The 18397-nt window shown below is 42.0% G+C and overlaps 1 protein-coding gene across 2 annotated transcripts in view; it reads left to right on the forward strand.

The window, feature by feature from the left end:
• The window catches only part of LOC139280216 (inner centromere protein-like), a 53176-nt gene that overhangs the window by 3843 nt on the left and 30936 nt on the right, over window positions 1-18397 (forward strand). For both annotated transcript variants that reach the window (XM_070899820.1, XM_070899821.1), the window contains exons 2-7: window positions 1576-1731; window positions 8444-8539; window positions 11718-12478; window positions 13593-13638; window positions 16408-16477; window positions 16624-16756. In XM_070899820.1, the coding sequence (XP_070755921.1) occupies window positions 1583-1731; window positions 8444-8539; window positions 11718-12478; window positions 13593-13638; window positions 16408-16477; window positions 16624-16756 (1255 nt within the window). In that variant the 5' untranslated portion in view covers window positions 1576-1582. The remainder of the gene's footprint in view (window positions 1-1575; window positions 1732-8443; window positions 8540-11717; window positions 12479-13592; window positions 13639-16407; window positions 16478-16623; window positions 16757-18397) is intronic.

The following is an 18397-nucleotide window of genomic DNA, read 5'->3' on the forward strand; positions in this document are numbered from 1 at the left end:
GACATCAGTTGTCAGGAAAATGCTGGAATCCATTGTTAAGTGGTATCAGGGCAGTTAGAAAATCATAACATGATTAGACAGAGTCAATATGGTTTTATGAAGGGGAAATCATGTTTGACAAATTAGAGTTTTTTGAGGATGTAACTACAGGGTAGATACAGGGGGACAGGTTCCACATAACAGATTATTACACAAGATAAGGGCTCATGGGATTGGAGGTAATGTATTGACATGCATAAGAGAGGATTGGGTAACTGACAGAATAGGAATAAACTGGTCTTTTTCAGGTTGGCAGGCTGTAACTAGTGGGGTGCTGCAAGGATCGTTGCTGGAGCCTCGGCTATTTACAGTCTATTAATGACCTAGATGAAGGGACCGCGTGTAATGTATCTAAGTTTGCTGATGATACAAAGCTAGGTGGGGGCAGTAAGCTGTGAAGAGAACACAAAGTGTCTGCAAAGGGATATAGATAGACTAAGTGTAAGGTGGCAGATGGAGTATAATGTAGGAAGAATTAAAAAAAAACAGAATATTTTTTAAATGGTGAGAAACTTTTAAATGTTGGTGTTCAGGGGAGATTTGAGTGTCTTTGTGCAAGAAACACAAGGTGAGCATGCAGGTGCACACAGCAAGCAATAAGGAAGGCAAATGATATGTTGGCCTTTATTGCAAGGTGGTTGGAGGATAAGAATAAGGAAGTCTTGCTACAACTGTGCAGGGCGTTGGTGAGACTACACCTGGAGTACTGTGCACAGTTTTGGTCTTATCTAAGGATTGCCTTGGATTTGCCTTGGAGACAGTGCAACAGAGGTTCACTCGATTGTTTCCTGCAATGAGAGGGTTGTGTTATGAGAGATTGTGTAGAATGGGCCTGTACACTCTGGAGTTTAAGATTGAGGGGTGATTTCATTGAAACATAAGATTCTGAAGGGGATTGACAGAGTAGACACTGAGAGCTTGTTTCCCCTGGCTGGAGTGTCTAGAACCAGGGAACACAGTCTCCGGATAAAGGATTGGCCATTTAAGACAGACGAAGAGGAATTTCTTCACTCAGAGGGTTGTGAATCTTTGAAATTTTCTGCCCCAGAGGGCTGTGGATGCTGCGTCTCTGAATAGATAAATTTTTAGGGTCTCGGGAAATGAGGGGATATGGAGATCGGGCAGGAAAGTGGAGTTGCGGTCGATGATCAGCCATGATCTTATTGAATGGTGGAGCTGGCTCGAGTGGCCATATGGGCTTACACCTGCTCCTATTATGTTCTTAAGCTGTTTCCAGTGGTAGAAGGGTCGGTAACCAGAGGACACAGATTTAAGGTAATTGACAAAAGTACCAGAAGTGACGTGAGGGGAATTTTTTCTGCAGTGAATTTGGAATGTTCTGACTGAAAGAGTGGTGGAAACAAATGCAATAATAAATTTTTAATTATGAGCCTATTTTAGTCAGGAATATTGCACTTTTTATGGGTAAGATATAATATTTAGATTTGTAGTGGAATCTGAATTTTAATTGGGTAATTTAAACCACTTGCTTTTGGCTATCTTTTGTCAACTTTAACCTTTTTTTTTGCCATTCAGGGGCACCATGGCTTCAACTACAGCAATCACAGTGATGGACTGTGATAACATGCTGAAGTTTTTTGGTGAAAAACTCAATGCTGTTATCGAAGGTTTCAAAGAAAATGATATATGGCTGAAAGAAATCCAGGAGGAGGCCAAGAAGATGTTTATCAGGTGAGAATTGTCCTGGGATATGACAAACTGCTCAACTCTTGGGTGGTAGTATATTGTCTGAGGTGCCCATACTGCCAGTTCAGCAACACACTGACTTGCATTTATATAACATAGTAAATGTTATGTATTGAATATAGAGTCTGACCAGATACCGTGAGCTCAAAGTAAGGTGTGACTGTAGTCCTTTATTACCGGTCTCCAGAATGCCTCTCCAGCGTGAGAGGCCTCCTTATGATTGTGGGATCCCTTGGAACTTCAGGGGTTGAGCCCTCTGGTGGTTAAACAAGGTGTTTACAGGTTTATATATATTACAGTAAAATGTCCCAAGGCGCTTCACAAGAGCGTTATCAAACAAAATTTGACACCAAGCCTTATAGAATCTTAGCAGAAAAAGAGGTAGTTTGTCCCATTGTCTGTGCTCTTTGAAACAGCTATCCAATTACATAGAATATACAGCACAGAAGCAGGCTGTCCATGCCAGTGTATATGCTCCACTCGAACCTCTTCCCATCCTTCATGCTTTAACTCTCAGCATAACCTTCTCTTCCCTTCTCCCTCGTGCTTATCGAGCTTCCCTGTGGTAGCGAGTTCCACATTCTCACCTCTCTGGGTAAAGAAGTTTCTTCTGAATTCCCTATTGGATTTCTTAGTGACTAGTTTATATTGGTGGCCTCTAGTTTTGCTCTTGCCCACTCGTGGAAACACTATCTACCCTCTCATCCTTTCACAATTTTAAAGACCTCTATTGGATCACCTCTCTGCCTTCTCTCCAACAGAAGAGATCCAGCCTGTTCTGGCATCATCCTGATAAATCTTTCTTGCATCCTCTCCCCAATACCTTTATATTCTTTTTATAATATGATAACCTAAACTATACACATTAATCAAAGTGTGGTCTAATCAAGTTTAGTGTAACTCTATCCCTCTAGAAATAAAAACAGTGCTTGGTTTGCTTTTTTAATAGCCTTATTAACCTGTGCCACTATTTTTTTTAGTGATTTGTGTATTTGTACTTCCAGATCCCTTTGCTCCTCTACCCCATTGTGACCTTATTTTTCTGATCAAAATATAATACCTTGCATTTATGTTGAAATTCATTTTCTCAATGAGTCACACTTGCCCTGTTCTTTCCCCATAGACCTGCAATTTATTTCCCTTTAACTAACCAATTCTCTTTTGAAAATTACCATTGAATCTGCTTTCACCACCCTTTGATATTGGGACAGATGCCCAAAAGCTTGGACAGGAGTGTCTTAAAAGGAGGAGAGAGAGAAGGGGGTGGGGAGGGAGGAGCTTTAGGGAGGGAATTTCAGAGCTTCGGGGCTAGCTGGCTGAAGGCACAGCCAACAAGGTGAAATGATTTAAAAATTGGAGGAGCACAGAGACCTTGAAGATGTGTAGGAGGAGGCAACAAATAGAGGGGCATGGCCATGGAAAGTTTGGAAAACAAGGATGAGAATGTTAAAATTGAGGCGTTGCCAAACTGGAAGACAAGTAGGTCAGTGATCACTGGGGTAATGGGTGAATGGAACTTGGTGTGAGTTAGGATATGAGCAGCAGAGTTTTGGATTAGCTCAAGTTTATGGAGGTTGGAGGATGGGAGACTGGCCAGGAGTGCATTGGAATAGTCCAGTCCAGAGGCATGGATGAGGGTTTCAACAGCAAATGAGCTAAGGCAGGATCGGAGTCAGCCGTTTGTTTATTTGAGTTGGAAGTAGGCTGTCTTGGTGATGGAGCGGATATGTGGTTGGAAGCTCCTCTGTGTCAAATACAGCACCGAGGTTGCAAACAGTCAGGTTCAGCCTCAGACAGTTGCTAGGGAGAGGCATGGGGTTTGTGGTCGAGACTGAAAGTCAATGGCTTCAGTCTTCCCAATTTATTAGCTGGAGGAAATTTCTGCTCATCCGGCACTGAATGTTGGACAAGCATTGTGACAAATCATAGACAGTAGAGGGTCGATTTAAAGGTGGTGTCGAGGTAGAGCTGGTTGTTGCCAGCGTAAAATGTGTTTGCAGATGATGTTGCTGAGAGGTGGCATGTAGATGGGAAATAGGAAGGAGTCGAGGTTAGATCCTTGGGACTCCAGAGGTAACGATGTGCGAGCAGGAAGAGAAGCTATTGCGGGTGATTCTCTGACTATAACTTAATGGATAAGAATGGAACCAGGCGTGGACAGTACCACCCAGCTGTTTTAAATAACCAAAGGAATTGACATATGGGGAATTCAGAATAAAGTGATGTAATAAAATTCAAACTAAGTGAGCAAACATAAATTCAGGAAAACATTTTCACAAAGGGTTGAGAGTATGTGGAATACCACAGATGCAAAATGGTTCAAATGGAAGTAGGTGGATTAAAGTAAGACATTTGGTTAAAAGTGAGAAATTGGGGAATTGGGATTTAAAAAAGAGGTCTTAAGAGGTGCCAAGACCAAACAAAATGGCAGAGTAGACTGTGGACCTATGGACATTAAAATAGTGCCATGGTATTATTTTTTAAAGAATAGGAGAGTTATCCAATATTTATCCCTCAGCCAACATCGGGTCATCATCACATTGCTATTTGTGGGAGCTTGCTGTGTGCAAATTGGCTGCCGCATTTCCTACATTACAACAATGACTCTCCTTCCAAAGTACTTAATTGCTTGTAAAGTGCTTTGGGAAGTCCTGAGGTTGTGAAAGGTGCTATAAAAATTTAAGTCTTAATGAGTTTAAAACGTTCTCAAATTTGGTTCTTGGTCTGTTGATTTCTGGATTCTTTTCCTTCAATCTGTTTCAGCGAATACACTGAGGCGAACACCAAAGAAGCTTATAACAAAGCAATCTTTATTATAATGATTTACCGGCCGGGACTTATCAGACAGAAGGAATACTCTCTCGATAGAGCGCACCCACTTCCTACGGACAAGTGCCGTTGCAACATAGAGGCGCATAATTTATACAATTTCAGTACATAATACAATTGAAAGACATTTAGTTCACCCTATCCTTTGTGATCCCTCCTTCCCTTTGTCCACTCATTAGCCGATACCTGACCTTTTTTGCCCAATTAAATACGGGCAAGTGATTACAGCATTCTGCCAATAATATTTCACTGCTCTCCATCTGGACCTGATTGTTATCTGCCCAATTCATATTATTGGTCCGGATAGCGTGTGCAATCGAATGGAGTAGGCACTGAAGTAGAATAGCGCAGAATTGAGGTGAATTATCACCCGCCCGGAAGGCATTATCTCCAGATTGACTTCCGTATATTTCAATAAATCTTTCCATGAATTCTTCGGCATTTTCGTCTCGCTTGGGTTTAGTTTCTAATACTGCGGCCATACTGATGGGCTTTTGAAGGGTCATGCCGAGGGTGGTGAGAATAGCGCTTAGGCGGTCCTGGGCGTTATTAGGGTGTACAGCCAACAATGCGTCATGGGTTGCATGTCTTGGGTGAGCTAGAAATCGGGAGTGCTCAGTCGGGCTCAGGGTCTGCTGTACCAGGACCCACAAGTCCCTTGATTCTGCATTATAAACTGCAATGGTAGTCCGGAGATGATCTATAAATTTGATAGGTTCCCTTTTCCGATCTGGCATGGTGGCCAGAATGGCCATAATTTCACTCGGTTTCCAAGGCACATAGACATCTATGGTGGGGTGGGCTGCAGCTTGTTGTGCATCAGGGTTTGGCATTGGTCGAACCGGGAGCTGGGGCTTCGGGGTGGGGGTGTCAATCTCAGAAGACGTTTCTGGGTCGGAGGGTGGCTCGGAGCTGTCTGACCGCACAGCACCTCTGCGTCCCGTTCGGCGGGAGGGTTTGTTTTGCCTTTCGCGACTGGCATTCTGACTAGCGGATTCACGGGACTGCTTGTTCCTTATAGATCTGCCCTTTCGGGTGTGAGACCTGGTCCTTTCGGCTACATTGCTCGTGAACTGGGGATTTGAGTCGCTATCAGAGGATGAAGGGTCCGTCTGGGCTTTTTGGTTCGTTGGTGTGGGGTTATGGTTATCCTTACCTCCTACCACCGGAGTGTAAGGTGGAGGTTGGGAAGGGGACTGTGGTATGCCAGGATTTCAGGTATACCATAATTAACTTAATTGCTCCTTGGTTTGGGGAGAGGAGAAAATTAATTTTAAAATGTTTTTAAAAAAAAAAATTTGCCAAGGTTCCTGTTTGTCTACAGTAGAGTGACCTCTGTTGGAAAGTGTATGTATATGAAAATGAAGAGAACAATATCTGGCTTGGTTATGTCCTCCTCTAGCTATTTCCTCTAGCCAAGTAGCCTACCACCATATGTTGTCTGGATCACACTCTAGGAAAGATCATTTGAGTGAAGTGTCAGCAGGCATGGAACTGCAACCCCAGCAAGAAACATTGGCTTTAGGAGAGGGAAGTAGATAATTGGCAAAAAGCTGTGCACAATGAAGCTAAATTGTCTTCCATCCTTTGCTACTTCACTAATTGTTACCCTATGCTATATGGTCATCTGTAGGTTTCTGATTAAAGTGGAATATGCCGTCCCCACCACTTAGACATCCAATTTGACATAAGGCATTCCATTTTAATTTCCGTAAGTCAGTTATAAAGTTGCTGCTTAGTGTGTTAAGCATTTTGGGCAGAAATGGGTGTTTACTCAATAGTTGACTGCTTCAACATAAGAAGATGGAGCAGGCCATTTGGCCTCTCGAGCCTGCTCCGCCATTCAATAAGATCATAGCTGATCTGATCCTGGTCTCGACTCCACTTCCCTGCCCGCTCCCCATAATCCTTGGCTGCCTTATCATTCAAAAATCTTTCTATCTCCACCTCAAATATATCTCTGGGGTAGAGAATTCCAAAGATTCACGATTCTCTGAAAAGAAATTCCTCCTCATTTCTGTTTTAAACAAGCGATCACTTATTCTGAAACTATGCCCCCTAGTTCTAGATTTCTCTGAGGGGAAACATCCTCCCTGCATCTACCCTGTCAAGCCCACTTGGAATCTTGTATGTTTCAATAAGATCACCTCTCATTCTTCTAAACTCCAATGAGTATAGGCCCAACCTACTCAACCATATGACAATCCCTTCATCTCGGGCATCAACCTTATGAACCTTCTCTGAACTGCCTACAATGCAAATATATCCCTTCTTTAAATAAGGAGACCAAAACTGTACACCGTACTACAGGTGTGGTCTTACCAATGCCCTGTATAGTTGGTGCAGGACTTCCCTGCTTTTATACTCCATCCCCCTTGCAATAAAGGCCAACATTCCATTTGCCTTCCTAATTACTTGCTGTACCTGCAAGCTAACTTTGTGTTTCATGTACACAACCCCCTCTGTACTGCAGCATTTTGTACTCTCTCCCTGTGGAAATAATAATTTGCTTTTTTATTTTTCCTTTCAAAGTGGATAACCTCACATTTTCCCACATTATACTCCATCTGCTAAGTTTTTGCTCACTCACTGAGCCTATCTATGTCCCTTTTGTAGATTCTTTGCGTCCTCCTCACCACTTACTTTCCCACCTAATTTTGTATCCTCAGCAAATTTGGCTACATTACACTCGGTCCCTTCTTCCAAGTCATTAATATAACTTGTAAATAGTTGAAGCCTTGGCACTGGTCCCTGTGGCATCCCAATAATTACAGTTTGCCAACCTGAAAATGACCCATTTATGCCTACTCTCTGTTTTCTGTTAGTTTGCCAATCCTCAATCCATGCTAATATTTTACCCCCAACCCTGTGAGCTCTTATCTTGTGCAGTAACCTTTTATGTGGCACCTTACTAAGTGCCTTCTGGAAATCCAAATACATGACATCTATTGGTTCCCCTTTATCCACCCTGCTCGTTACATCCTCAGAAGAACTCCAGCAAATTTGTCAAACATGAGTTCCCTTTCATAATACCATGCTGACTCTGCTTGACTGCATTATCATTTTCTAAATGTCCTGCTACTGCTTCCTTGATGGACTCCAGCATTTTCCCAGCGACAGATGTTAGGCTAACTGGTTTATAGTTTCCTGCTTTCTGTCTCCTCTGTCTCCCTCTTTTCTTAAATAGGGGCGTTACATTTGCAGTTTTCCAGTCTGCTGGGACCTCTCCAGAATCCAGGGAATTTTGGTAGATTACAACCAATGCATCAACAAGCTTCTTGATAAATACTACTAAAGTGTTGTGTGATCAGTTAATGATGATGGTTGAATTTATTCAGTTATTTAATAGTGTTCAATTTCTCACCTCTGATCCTCTTTCCTTCTCCTGATTCTGAATCCTCAACTGATTCAATTGTCCCAATTCTCTCGGAACAATTCTTCTTCTCTCTGAGGAAGCTTCTCATCTCCTGATCTTACTTCCCATGCCAATGTTTCCTTTGTGATCTAAATGCCTGTGTTCACAAACTCTCAGTGAAAGGGCTATCCACTGCTAGACACCATGAGGTCATTGCTCCTGCAAAGAACAGGTGTTTGGACCTTGAGTGAGAACACTAGGATATTTCTACGCTCAAATACTCCTCCCTAGGCTCGGGCATCACTTGCTACATGGTGGCCATAGTGTGTTCCTTCAAACTGTCCAATGCTTGTAGTGGGCAAATCACCTCATCACCGACACACCTACTATAAATGGTGGGGACTGTGTTAAATTTAATCTGTCTTTCACTAACTTCATGAAGGAACATTGTAGCAAAGGATTACTGTGTTTAACAAGCTAGTCACTTCTTTACAAATTGAAAATGTTTTTCAGTGACTTTAATGCAGAGCCTGAGTTGATGCCAAAAACACCTTCAGAGAGAAAGCGGCGAAGGAGACGCCCATCTGTGGCCCAGGATCCCAATAAGAGGTAAGGATCTCAATGGTGTTTAATGAGGTTACAGTTCAATGGTATAAAGATCATCTGATATATGTTCAACAACTGGATTTAAGTAATCTAATTTCTCATAGCTGTTTCTTTTTTGAAAGGAGAAATTCCATCTATTTCATTGGACAGTGAACCACCTGTGCTGGCCTCCACCAATGTTGCTCTGAACAATCAGTTCGGAGATATCCGAATGGCTTGGCATAACTAATTTAGCAAACCCGAAGTGACTGCATGAAACTTAAACTCTATTCACATAAGATACTTGTCCAATTGGAGTAATAACTTGTGAATGAGTTGCTCGGCTTCCCCTGTGTGGAATAAATGGTGTATTCTACTTATGCCAGGAGGCTTTAATTCAAGTCTTGGGGGTAAAGGGGGTGGAAAAGGAAGGAGAAAGAGTTTGTCTAGCAGAAGAAAAAAATGCACAAAACCTGACCCTGAAAGATCAAATGGCAAAACATTTAGAATTGAGGGAGAGGGGGTGGGAATGGAATGGAAGGGTTCAGTTTCATTATACCATAAAATATTTCTTAAAATTCCTTTGTTTTTCCTGCATGTCACAAAAATTAAGTCTGTCCAGTTCAGTTAAGAGATAATAGAAAAGCTTCATGCTCATCTTGCAAACTATTTTTCAGTTCTTGTTGGCTCAGTTGGTGAAAGTAACATGTAGCTTAGTCATATAGATTTGAAGGTATGACTTTATTACCAATCTCTTCACTTAGTTGATCAACCAGGGTGGCATTGCAGATGCAATGGGTTACTTTAATGTCCCAGGACCTATTGATGGGGTAAGAAGGGATAGTGGGGTGAGGAGCACATTAAAGGTCCCTGCTCCTGGTGGTTATCCACTTGATAATGGAAAAGTGTGCATCTCTTAAAGCACAATTTGGCTCAATGCGATTCTCTTTCTTTCCCCTGCCGCTACCCCATTCCATCCTATTCCATGATAAAACAGTTACTGACACTCACTGTCTCGGCTGTCATCGCCACGTAGGAGACAACTACTAGCTTCTATGTCTTTTTAGAAGAGGATGGGAGAAAATTGGGAGGCAAAGATATTCAATTCTGTTTAAACAAAAATATAATTACAAATAGCATTGATTAAATCCAGAACAAGAACGCGTATGAAAGGTCAGGATGAGAATACATCTGAAAATCATGCTAAATATAGAAAGTTCAGAAAAGTGAAAAAGAAAATGAGGGACAAAGAGAGGGTATGAGACTAGAATGGAAGCTAACATAAAAGTTAATCCAAAAGTCTTCCATAGGCACATAAATAGTGAACGGGTAGGAAGAGGAGGGGTGAGGCCGATTAGGGACCAAAAATGAGACCTAAGCATGGAGGCAGAAGGTGTGGCTGAGATGCTAAGTAAGTACTTTGCATCAGTCTTCACCAAGGAAGATGCTGCTGCCATAGACATAGTGAAAGAGAAGATACTGGATGGGATAAAAATTCTTGGATGAGGTATTAAAAAGGCTGGCTGTACTTAAAGTAGATAAGTCACCAGGACCGGATGGGATGCATTCTAGGATGCTGAGGGAAGTGAAGGAAGAAATCGTGGAGGCACTGGCCATAATCTTCCAATCTTCCTTAGAAACGGGAATGATGCTAGAGGACTGGAGAATTGCAAATGTTACACCCTTGTTCAAAAAAAGATGTAAAGAACAATCCAGCAACCACAGACCAGTCAGTTTAACCTCAGTAGTGGGGAAGCTTTTAGAAAGTCACTTGGACAAGTGTGGATTAATTAAGGGAAATAGGCAAATAGTGTTTAACCAAGTTGTTGATGAGGTAACAGAGGGTTGATGTGGTGTACATGGATTTCCAAAAGGTGCTTGACAAAGTGCCACACAATAGGCTTGCCAGCAAAATTGAAGCCCATGGAATAAAAGGACAGTGGCAGCATGGATATGAAATTGGCTCTGGCAGGAAACAGAGTAGTGGTGAACGGTTGTTTTTCAGATTGGAGGAAGGTATACAATGGCTTTTCCCCAGGGGTTGCTTCTAGAACCACTGTTCAGCCTCAACTGGAGTATTGTGTTCAATTCTGGGCACCGCACTTAGCAAGGATGTGGAGGCATTGGAGAGGATGCAGCAACAATTTAAGAGGATGATTCCAGGGATGAGGAACTTCAGTTACATGGATTGAGTAGAGAAGCTAGGGTTGTTCTCCTTGGATTAGAGAAGATTAAGAGGAGATTTAATACGTGTTCAAAATCACGAGTGGTCTGGACAGAGTAGATAGTGAAACTGTTCCCATCGGCAGAAGGATTGAGAACCTGAGGATTTAGATTTAAGGTGATTGGCAAATGAACCAAAGGCGACACAAGAGAACTTTTTTACACAGCAAATGGTTAGGATCTGGAATGCCCTGCCTGAAAGGGTGGTGGAGGCAGACTCGATCATGATTTTCAAAAGGAAGTTGGATAAGTACCTGCAAGAAAAAAAAATTGCAGGGCTACAGGGACCACCGGGTGGGGAAGTGGGACGAGCTGAACTTCTCTTGCATAGAGCCGGCACAGGCTTGATGGACCAAATGGCCTTCGTCTGTGCTGTAACCGTTCTATGATTCTGAAAAAATGGCTTGCTTTGGTGTTATGATTGTAATTGGTATAAATGTTACTGTAGTCGTTTGAATGGGGCAATTCATAAATTCTTCTAGTTGTCGAGTTCAAAAATTTCAGAGCGTAACCGCTGCCAACCTTTGGCTCCCTCCCCCCCCCCCCCCCCCCCCCCCCCGGAGCCTGTTTCTTTTTTCTCTCCTTGTCTCTAATGGCAATTGGTCATTATCCTGCCATTCACACCCTATCTTGGCTAATGTTTTTCTAACTCCTGGCATTACCATTTGAATTTGGGCCATCATCCCTTTTGTGTCTCTAATCTCTCCTGTCTTCCAACCTATCACAGACTTTCCCTTTTGTTCTTTCTTCCCCTCCCCCTTTTAGTGCTTGTTAAGAATCTGTTCTTTCCGAACACTCTCCAGTTCTAACGAAGGGTCATCAACCTGAAACGTTAACTCTGCTTCCTCTCCGCAGATGCTGCCTGACCCACAGAGTTCCAGCATTTTCTGTTTTTATTCCAGATTCCAGCATCTGCAGTATTTTGCTTTTGCATTAGTTGTTTAGGCATGTTTCAGTTTTACACATTTTATTCCTCCAGGTTTTCTAGAAGCAGAAAGAGTTTAAGGCGTTCTTCAATTCAACGACCAAAACTCAGAAGTCGAGTCTTTGAGGAAGCTAACAATGACTGCAATAAAATAGTTGAGCCGGCCCATCCTGTGCGTCTGACACGGTCAGCATTACGTGCAGCAGCAACTGCCGGTCTAGAAACTGGAAAAAGCAGCGAGTCCCCTATTGTCCCAATTAATGGCCGTGTTCCATTAGTTGAACTATCGCTGAATGATTACAAGAGTGTGGAGTTGTACCAAAAGGGTCAGAAGGCCAACTTACCTCAAACTTTGCTGACTTTTGAATATGTGAACTTGCTTCAAAAGACAGTTGAGGCAAAAGCAACTCCTCGAAGTGGACCTATTTTGGAAACATTGACTCCTGTTGCCACTGCACTGAACCCCAGCAGCCCAACTCGTGAAGCAACTAAGCTGAAAATAGATGCTACTATTAAAGAAAATGCAGTTGATGGTGAGTCTGGCTCAGCTTATTGGGAGTTGAGTAATGCTCCAGTTGCTGGTGAAGACTCCATCTCTGAGGAAGATGAAAATAAGTCGGTTCGTAGACGCACTAGAAGTACTCGTAGGTCATTCCGGAAAAGCATTGCCAGCCGTAGGTCCAGCTGTGTCAGGTTAATGGATAAATATTCATTGAATGTTCAACGGACTACCATGGTGCAGGAATCCACGAGAAAATCACTGCGTAAATCTATTGCCAGAAGAAAGAATATGCTGGAGTCCTCTGCTTCCAGTCGTAAGTATAACTGTCTTAAGGAAAATTCACACCTACATGTTGCGTTCGGCTTGCAGAATGATAACTGCAACACTCCCTCTCACTGGATGGTGGACCTATAATCTAATAAAATAATCCGTTATTGGAGGGAATACAAGGAAAGTCTACACAGTTAATCCCAAAACTTGAAGGAATGATGTCTGATGAAAGATTGACTACCCTGTTTTTTTCTCTCTCTCCAAAAGGAGAAGACTGAAGGGATGTGATCGAAGTGTTTGGTCAAATTGAATCTAAGTAAGCTTTCCTGTTGAGCACAGAATTTAAGCACAGTGGATCATATTTACAAATCGAGTGCAACAAAATAAAATAAATGCAGGAGGAAGCTTTTTTTTTTACTAAAAGGTGGTAAATTGTGGAACATGGGTAGTGGAACCAGAACATTTTATTGGGTTTCAAGAAGGAACTAGACAGGCTCTTGTCAATAACTCGATCCAGAGTTATTGGATATACACCAAGGGAATACCGTGGATCGATGGGCTGAAGGTCATTTCCTGTCTCAAACTACTCGTATTGTCACTTGGTCTGTTTCAACTCTATTTTAGCTTTCAGATCAAAGAGCATATGTTTAGATACATTCTTCATGTGTAATGTTTCCCTTTTTGTGTTACATTCCTTGCCTATGCAGTGTCATTGGCTATTTTTTTCCCGTTCACATTTTGGAACAAAACCTGGTCTTCAATTATGGGCTCCTGCTTTCTCCTCCGATTTTGTGGATTCTCATTCTCACTGGAATAAACCTATTGTTCTAAAATTAACGATCCTGATTTCCCCGCCCCAATACCAATGCATCCTCATTTCAGTGGAGTCCAGGACTGTAACTTTCACTTCTAAATCTTTTTGGGTATCTTGTATATTAAATCTTTTTACAAAGTTTGGCATTTCGAGCAAGACTGTTAACTACCAAATTTTTCACTGACTCCTTGAATCCAGATATGAAACGACATGTCACTTCAGAATTCTTGATTCAATTGATAGAACAATTCAGTACTTCAAATTTTGTGTTTAACACCAGTATCCTTTTCAGCTTTGTATATAAATGTTTCACTTCAATAATGCCCATGTCTTTTCTCCATAGACCAAAGCTCCATTGAGAAAATGGGGGAAAATGCAGAGAAAGAATGGTGAGATTTTTGTTGAAGTAGCTTGCTCAGAATGTATGTTGTACAATGAGGTGTAATCCTTTAAAGTTGTGGTTCTTTAAATCGGGATATCACGAAGGGCAGTACAGCAATGTGTATCTTCCTGTAAAGTGAAACTTCCTCCTAATTTAGATTTCTAAAAATGATCTGGAGGTATCTCTGGTAGAAATCTTTCCTAAAGGTTGTGCTTTTAAGTTGGACATGGTTTCCTTCTATAGCTTGCCCAAGAAGCTAATTTTCATGCAGGCAGCCCCCCCCCCCCCCCCCGGTTAATTTATTTTCTCCTGGAGTTGCTGACTTTTTAGCGAGGGACACTTCTTTCAGCAGTTGTTGCTCTCTACTACTTTGCCAAATGGCAATTCTTCATGAGCCCAGACAGTGTGTGTTGCAGGCTATTGGAACACTTTCATCTACTGATCCTGTCCCCATTTGTATTCACAAATATGCATTTATAGCACGGTTACTACAGGGGAATCCCTGGTGGCTTCAAAAAAATGTTTTAAAATCCTTCCTAAACCAAGGGCATAAACCTTTTTTAGTGACCTTACTTCTCAGCTGAAGTTTAACTAATTGGGAATATTAACCATTCATCACTGCATTATAGAATGGCAGGTTCTGATTCTGTTCTAGTAATTCAAGGTGAGGACTTCATAGTTTGTAATGCTTTGATTATTGAAAAAAATTGCATCCTGATATCAATGAATGCAAGCAACTATCTTGCTATTGGGTAGTACTGGATGTCGATAACTCCTTTTTTAAATTTGAGATTTGTCTCTGCAGAAATTGCTGCTGCATCTGAAAAGTTGCCACCTTTAAATCTGTTGTAGCCCAGTGTAGAATAGGATACATGTTCTCCCAATATGGAAGAAACCTTTTGTACAAGATTGATTCCCATCAGGTTTGAGTGTTTATGCTTATTGTGATCTAGCTCATCACAGAGGTGATACTTGTACCATTCCACTTAAATCTAGTATTTCTATATAGAGGGCTAGATAACTTCCTCTATTAACCCTGCACTGGAAAATAAACAACTTTATAACGGTGTTTAATTTAAAGGCCTAATTTATTTAACATTTACAAAGATCCTGATTGAATCCTATTTTAAAGTTTAATAAATGTTTTTATTTGCCATTTTTAGAAATGGGACTCACTGGGGAAATTAATGGCTTCTAGGCTTGTAGAATTATAAAATCATAGAAATTTATAGCACGAGGAGGCCATTTCAGCCCATCGTGTCCACAGCAGCCAACATGGAGCTATTCAGCCTAATCCCACTTTCCAGCTCTTGGTCTGTAGCCGTGTAGGTTACGGCACTTCAAGTGCACATCCAAGTACTTTTTAAATGTGAGTTGTAAATTTAATTCTGCTTCTACCACCCTTTTCAGACAGTGGACTCCAGAGCCCCACCACCCTCTGAAGAAATTTCCCCCTCAAATATCCTCTAAACCTCCTATTAATTACTTTAAATCTATGCCCCTGGTTGTTGACCCTTCTGCTAAGGGAAACAGATCCTTCCTATCCACTCTAGCTAGACTCCTCATAATTATATACACCTCAATAAGGTCTCCCCTCAGCCTCCTCTGGGAGGTTTCAAAGAAAACAAACCCAGCCTATCCAATTTAAATAGATAAAATTTTCCAGTCCAGGCAACATCCTCGTAAATCTCCTCAGTACCCTCGAGTGCAATCACATCTTTCCTGTAATGTGACCAGAACTGCGTGTAGTACTCTAGCTTGTGGCCTGACTAGTGTTTTATATAGTTCAAGCATAACCTCACTGCTCTTTTTATTGGCTGAGGCATATAATACAAGCATTCCGTATGCCTTCTTAACCACCTTATCTACCTGGCCTGCTACCTTCAGGAGTCTGTGGACATGCACTCCAAGGTCCCTTTGCTCCTCTACACTTCTCCATGTCCTACCATTTAATGTGTATGCCTTGCTTCAGGTATAGTTTTCAGTGGGTTTTTTTATGTCAGTGGAGTGGTAGAAACCTAAAAGCTGATGTTTTGTTGCCAGAGTGACCAGACCAATCATTGACTCTTTTTCTAACGAGTCAGGATTGTGATGGTATACCCACCACAGATCTGGATGGGTGCAGCCATAACATTAAAAAGTTCCACACCTGTGCAACTGGACTCTTATCTACCTTTTTCACCACAAGGATACTGTGGTTTAAGGAGAAGGCCTAGCACCATCATCTCTAGGTAACTAGGGATTGGCTTTGCAAATGCCAGTCACAGCTTGAGAAATCAAAAACCGAACTGCTGTAGGAGGAGGTGTCCTGTAAGCAGTATGTAGCTGCCTAGCTGTGATGATTGTGATTTAAAAAAAAATTATAAATGTATTCCATCCTCCAAACTGCAGTTGGTCACCTTATACAATGCTGAAAATGATTTGTAGGTGTATAATACAGCTTGTTGCACCTTTAATCCTAATGAGTTTCAGATAGTTGGATGTGGTCATGGGATAGTTCTTGGGTGGGGGAGACATGTGCGATTTCTTTTTAAACGTGGCTGGATCTGAACGATTTTTAAACTTGCTGTGGAAGGAAATAAACTCATTTGATTCATAGAATTAAATCTGAGGTTATTTTTTCTCCACTCGTGGGAAGGAAATTATTACTATGGGTCTCCATAGCTAAGTTAGTTGCTATAAAAGTCTGAGAATAGATCCATTGCCTGACCTTTTTTAGTTGCAAAATGTTGCATGTTGTAGGACACTTGAAAACAGCAATATCTTGTCATTGTAGTGTTGAAGCAATTTCTAGCGCAATCCTTGAACTTGAGCGACCAAACGAGGAGAAGCAAACAGCCAGATTGGTAGGTATAATACACATGGCATTGCTTTTCTAAAATATTTTTGACATTTAATTTCTGTGGTTTTGTTTTTGTTTAATTGGTAAGATGTGAGTAGCTCAAATAGTTAACCATGTTATCGAGGGCTCTGAGTTGCTTTTTGTGTACAGGTTCCTGAACAACAAGACCGTCGATGCACACGAAGTGCCACAAAAGCTGCCATGAGCAATCTAGAGGAAGATGTGGCAGCTGCTGTATCTACGCCACAAGCTTGCAGAAATTCATCAAAAATTCAGAGAAAAGGTTTGTAATTGGTAAATGTTATAACTTCAGTAGGCTGTATTTTGATTTTACTGTGGAGAAGCTCAACATAGTTGCATGATTTATTTTCTGAGATGCTTTGTTTACTGATCTTAACGACTGGGCTCGCTGTATAAAGTACATTGGAGCTTGTAGAAAGCGAAGTCAGAAGGAACTGTAAAGTATTGAGCCCTGTCTAGAGCTTAAACAGCTAAGATTTTCTAACTCAAAACTCTGGGGGCGTTGTCGACTCCCAAGAGGTTGTACGGAAGACCTTCTACAATAGGCAATACGAGAGAGTGACTATCAGTGTTGCGCTTTAATATAACCTTTGCTGTGTTACAGCAGCTATTACATGTACTACAGTATATGGTTTAGTGGTAGCCAAAATAATTGTTTAGGAGTCATCATAGGCAGTCCCTTGGAATCGAGGAGGACTTGCTTCCATTCCCTAAGTGAGTTCTCTGGTGGCTGAACAATCCGATACGGGAGCCACAGGCCCTGTTACAGGTGGGACAGACAGACAGACAGACAGTCGTCGGGGGAAGAGGTCAGTAGGGCTGGTTTGCCACGTGCCTTCCGCTGCCTGTGCCTGGGCCCCTTCATGCTCCATTGCGTCGAGACTCAGAGCTCAACGCCCTCCCGAATGGACTTTCTCCACCTCGGGCGGTCTGCGGCCAGGGTCTCCTAGGTGTCAGTGGTGATGTCGCACTTTCCCAGGGAGGCTTTGAGGGTGTCCTTTTAACGTTTCCACTGTCCTCCTTTGGCTCGTTTACCATGAAGGAGCTCCGCATAAAGCATTTGCTTCGGGAGTCTCGTATCTGGCATGCGAACTATGTGGCCTGCCCAGCGAAGTTGATCGAGTGTGGTCAGTGCTTCAATACTGGGGATGTTAGCCTGGTCGATGACACTGATGTTGGTGCGCCTGTCCTCTCAGGAGATTTGCAGGATCTTGCGGAGACACCGTTGGTGATATATCTCCAGCGACTTAGGTGCCTTCTATACATTGTCCATGCCTCAGACCCATACAGGAGTAGGCTAATCTCAACAGCTTGTTGAAGAACAATAATGCTGCTTTAACAAAACACAAAAACTTGCATCGTGTATCGTGATTAGAAAAGCACATCAAATCTAGTAACAACTTGCATTTATATAGACTGCTTAACTTAGATAAACATCCCAAAGGATAGCAACATTATATTTCTGTATAAATGATATGAGGAAAGCTGACATTCTGGTACAAATGGCATACTTTTGGTTTACTTGGCAAATTCTATAAACTTGAATTAAAACTTGAAAGAGGATGGGTTCTTCAGTGTCAGGGTAAATTCTTCACATGGTGTATTACTGAATCCTGCTGATCCGAAAGGTTCCAGTTCCAACCGTTGGTCTGTTTGGAGTGGGTGACAGTGAAGGCACTGCAGTTGGCTTTGGTGTCCTTAAGCTCTGATTTTTGATGTGCAGTGACCTTTACTGTACGTTGCATTTGTGTAAATGTTCGCGGCCAAGATCACGGTGGTTGTTTCCCACTCCCCCTTGCAACCCACAAAATGATTGAAAAGCTTGTATTTACTGCTGTCCCATACAGAATGGTCACTTGGGCAAGGTGGAATAGAGCAGCTGGTGTCCAAGGAATTCTATCCC

Source organism: Pristiophorus japonicus, chromosome 14 (genome assembly GCF_044704955.1).
Source record: "Pristiophorus japonicus isolate sPriJap1 chromosome 14, sPriJap1.hap1, whole genome shotgun sequence".
Lineage (NCBI taxonomy): Eukaryota > Metazoa > Chordata > Chondrichthyes > Pristiophoridae > Pristiophorus > Pristiophorus japonicus.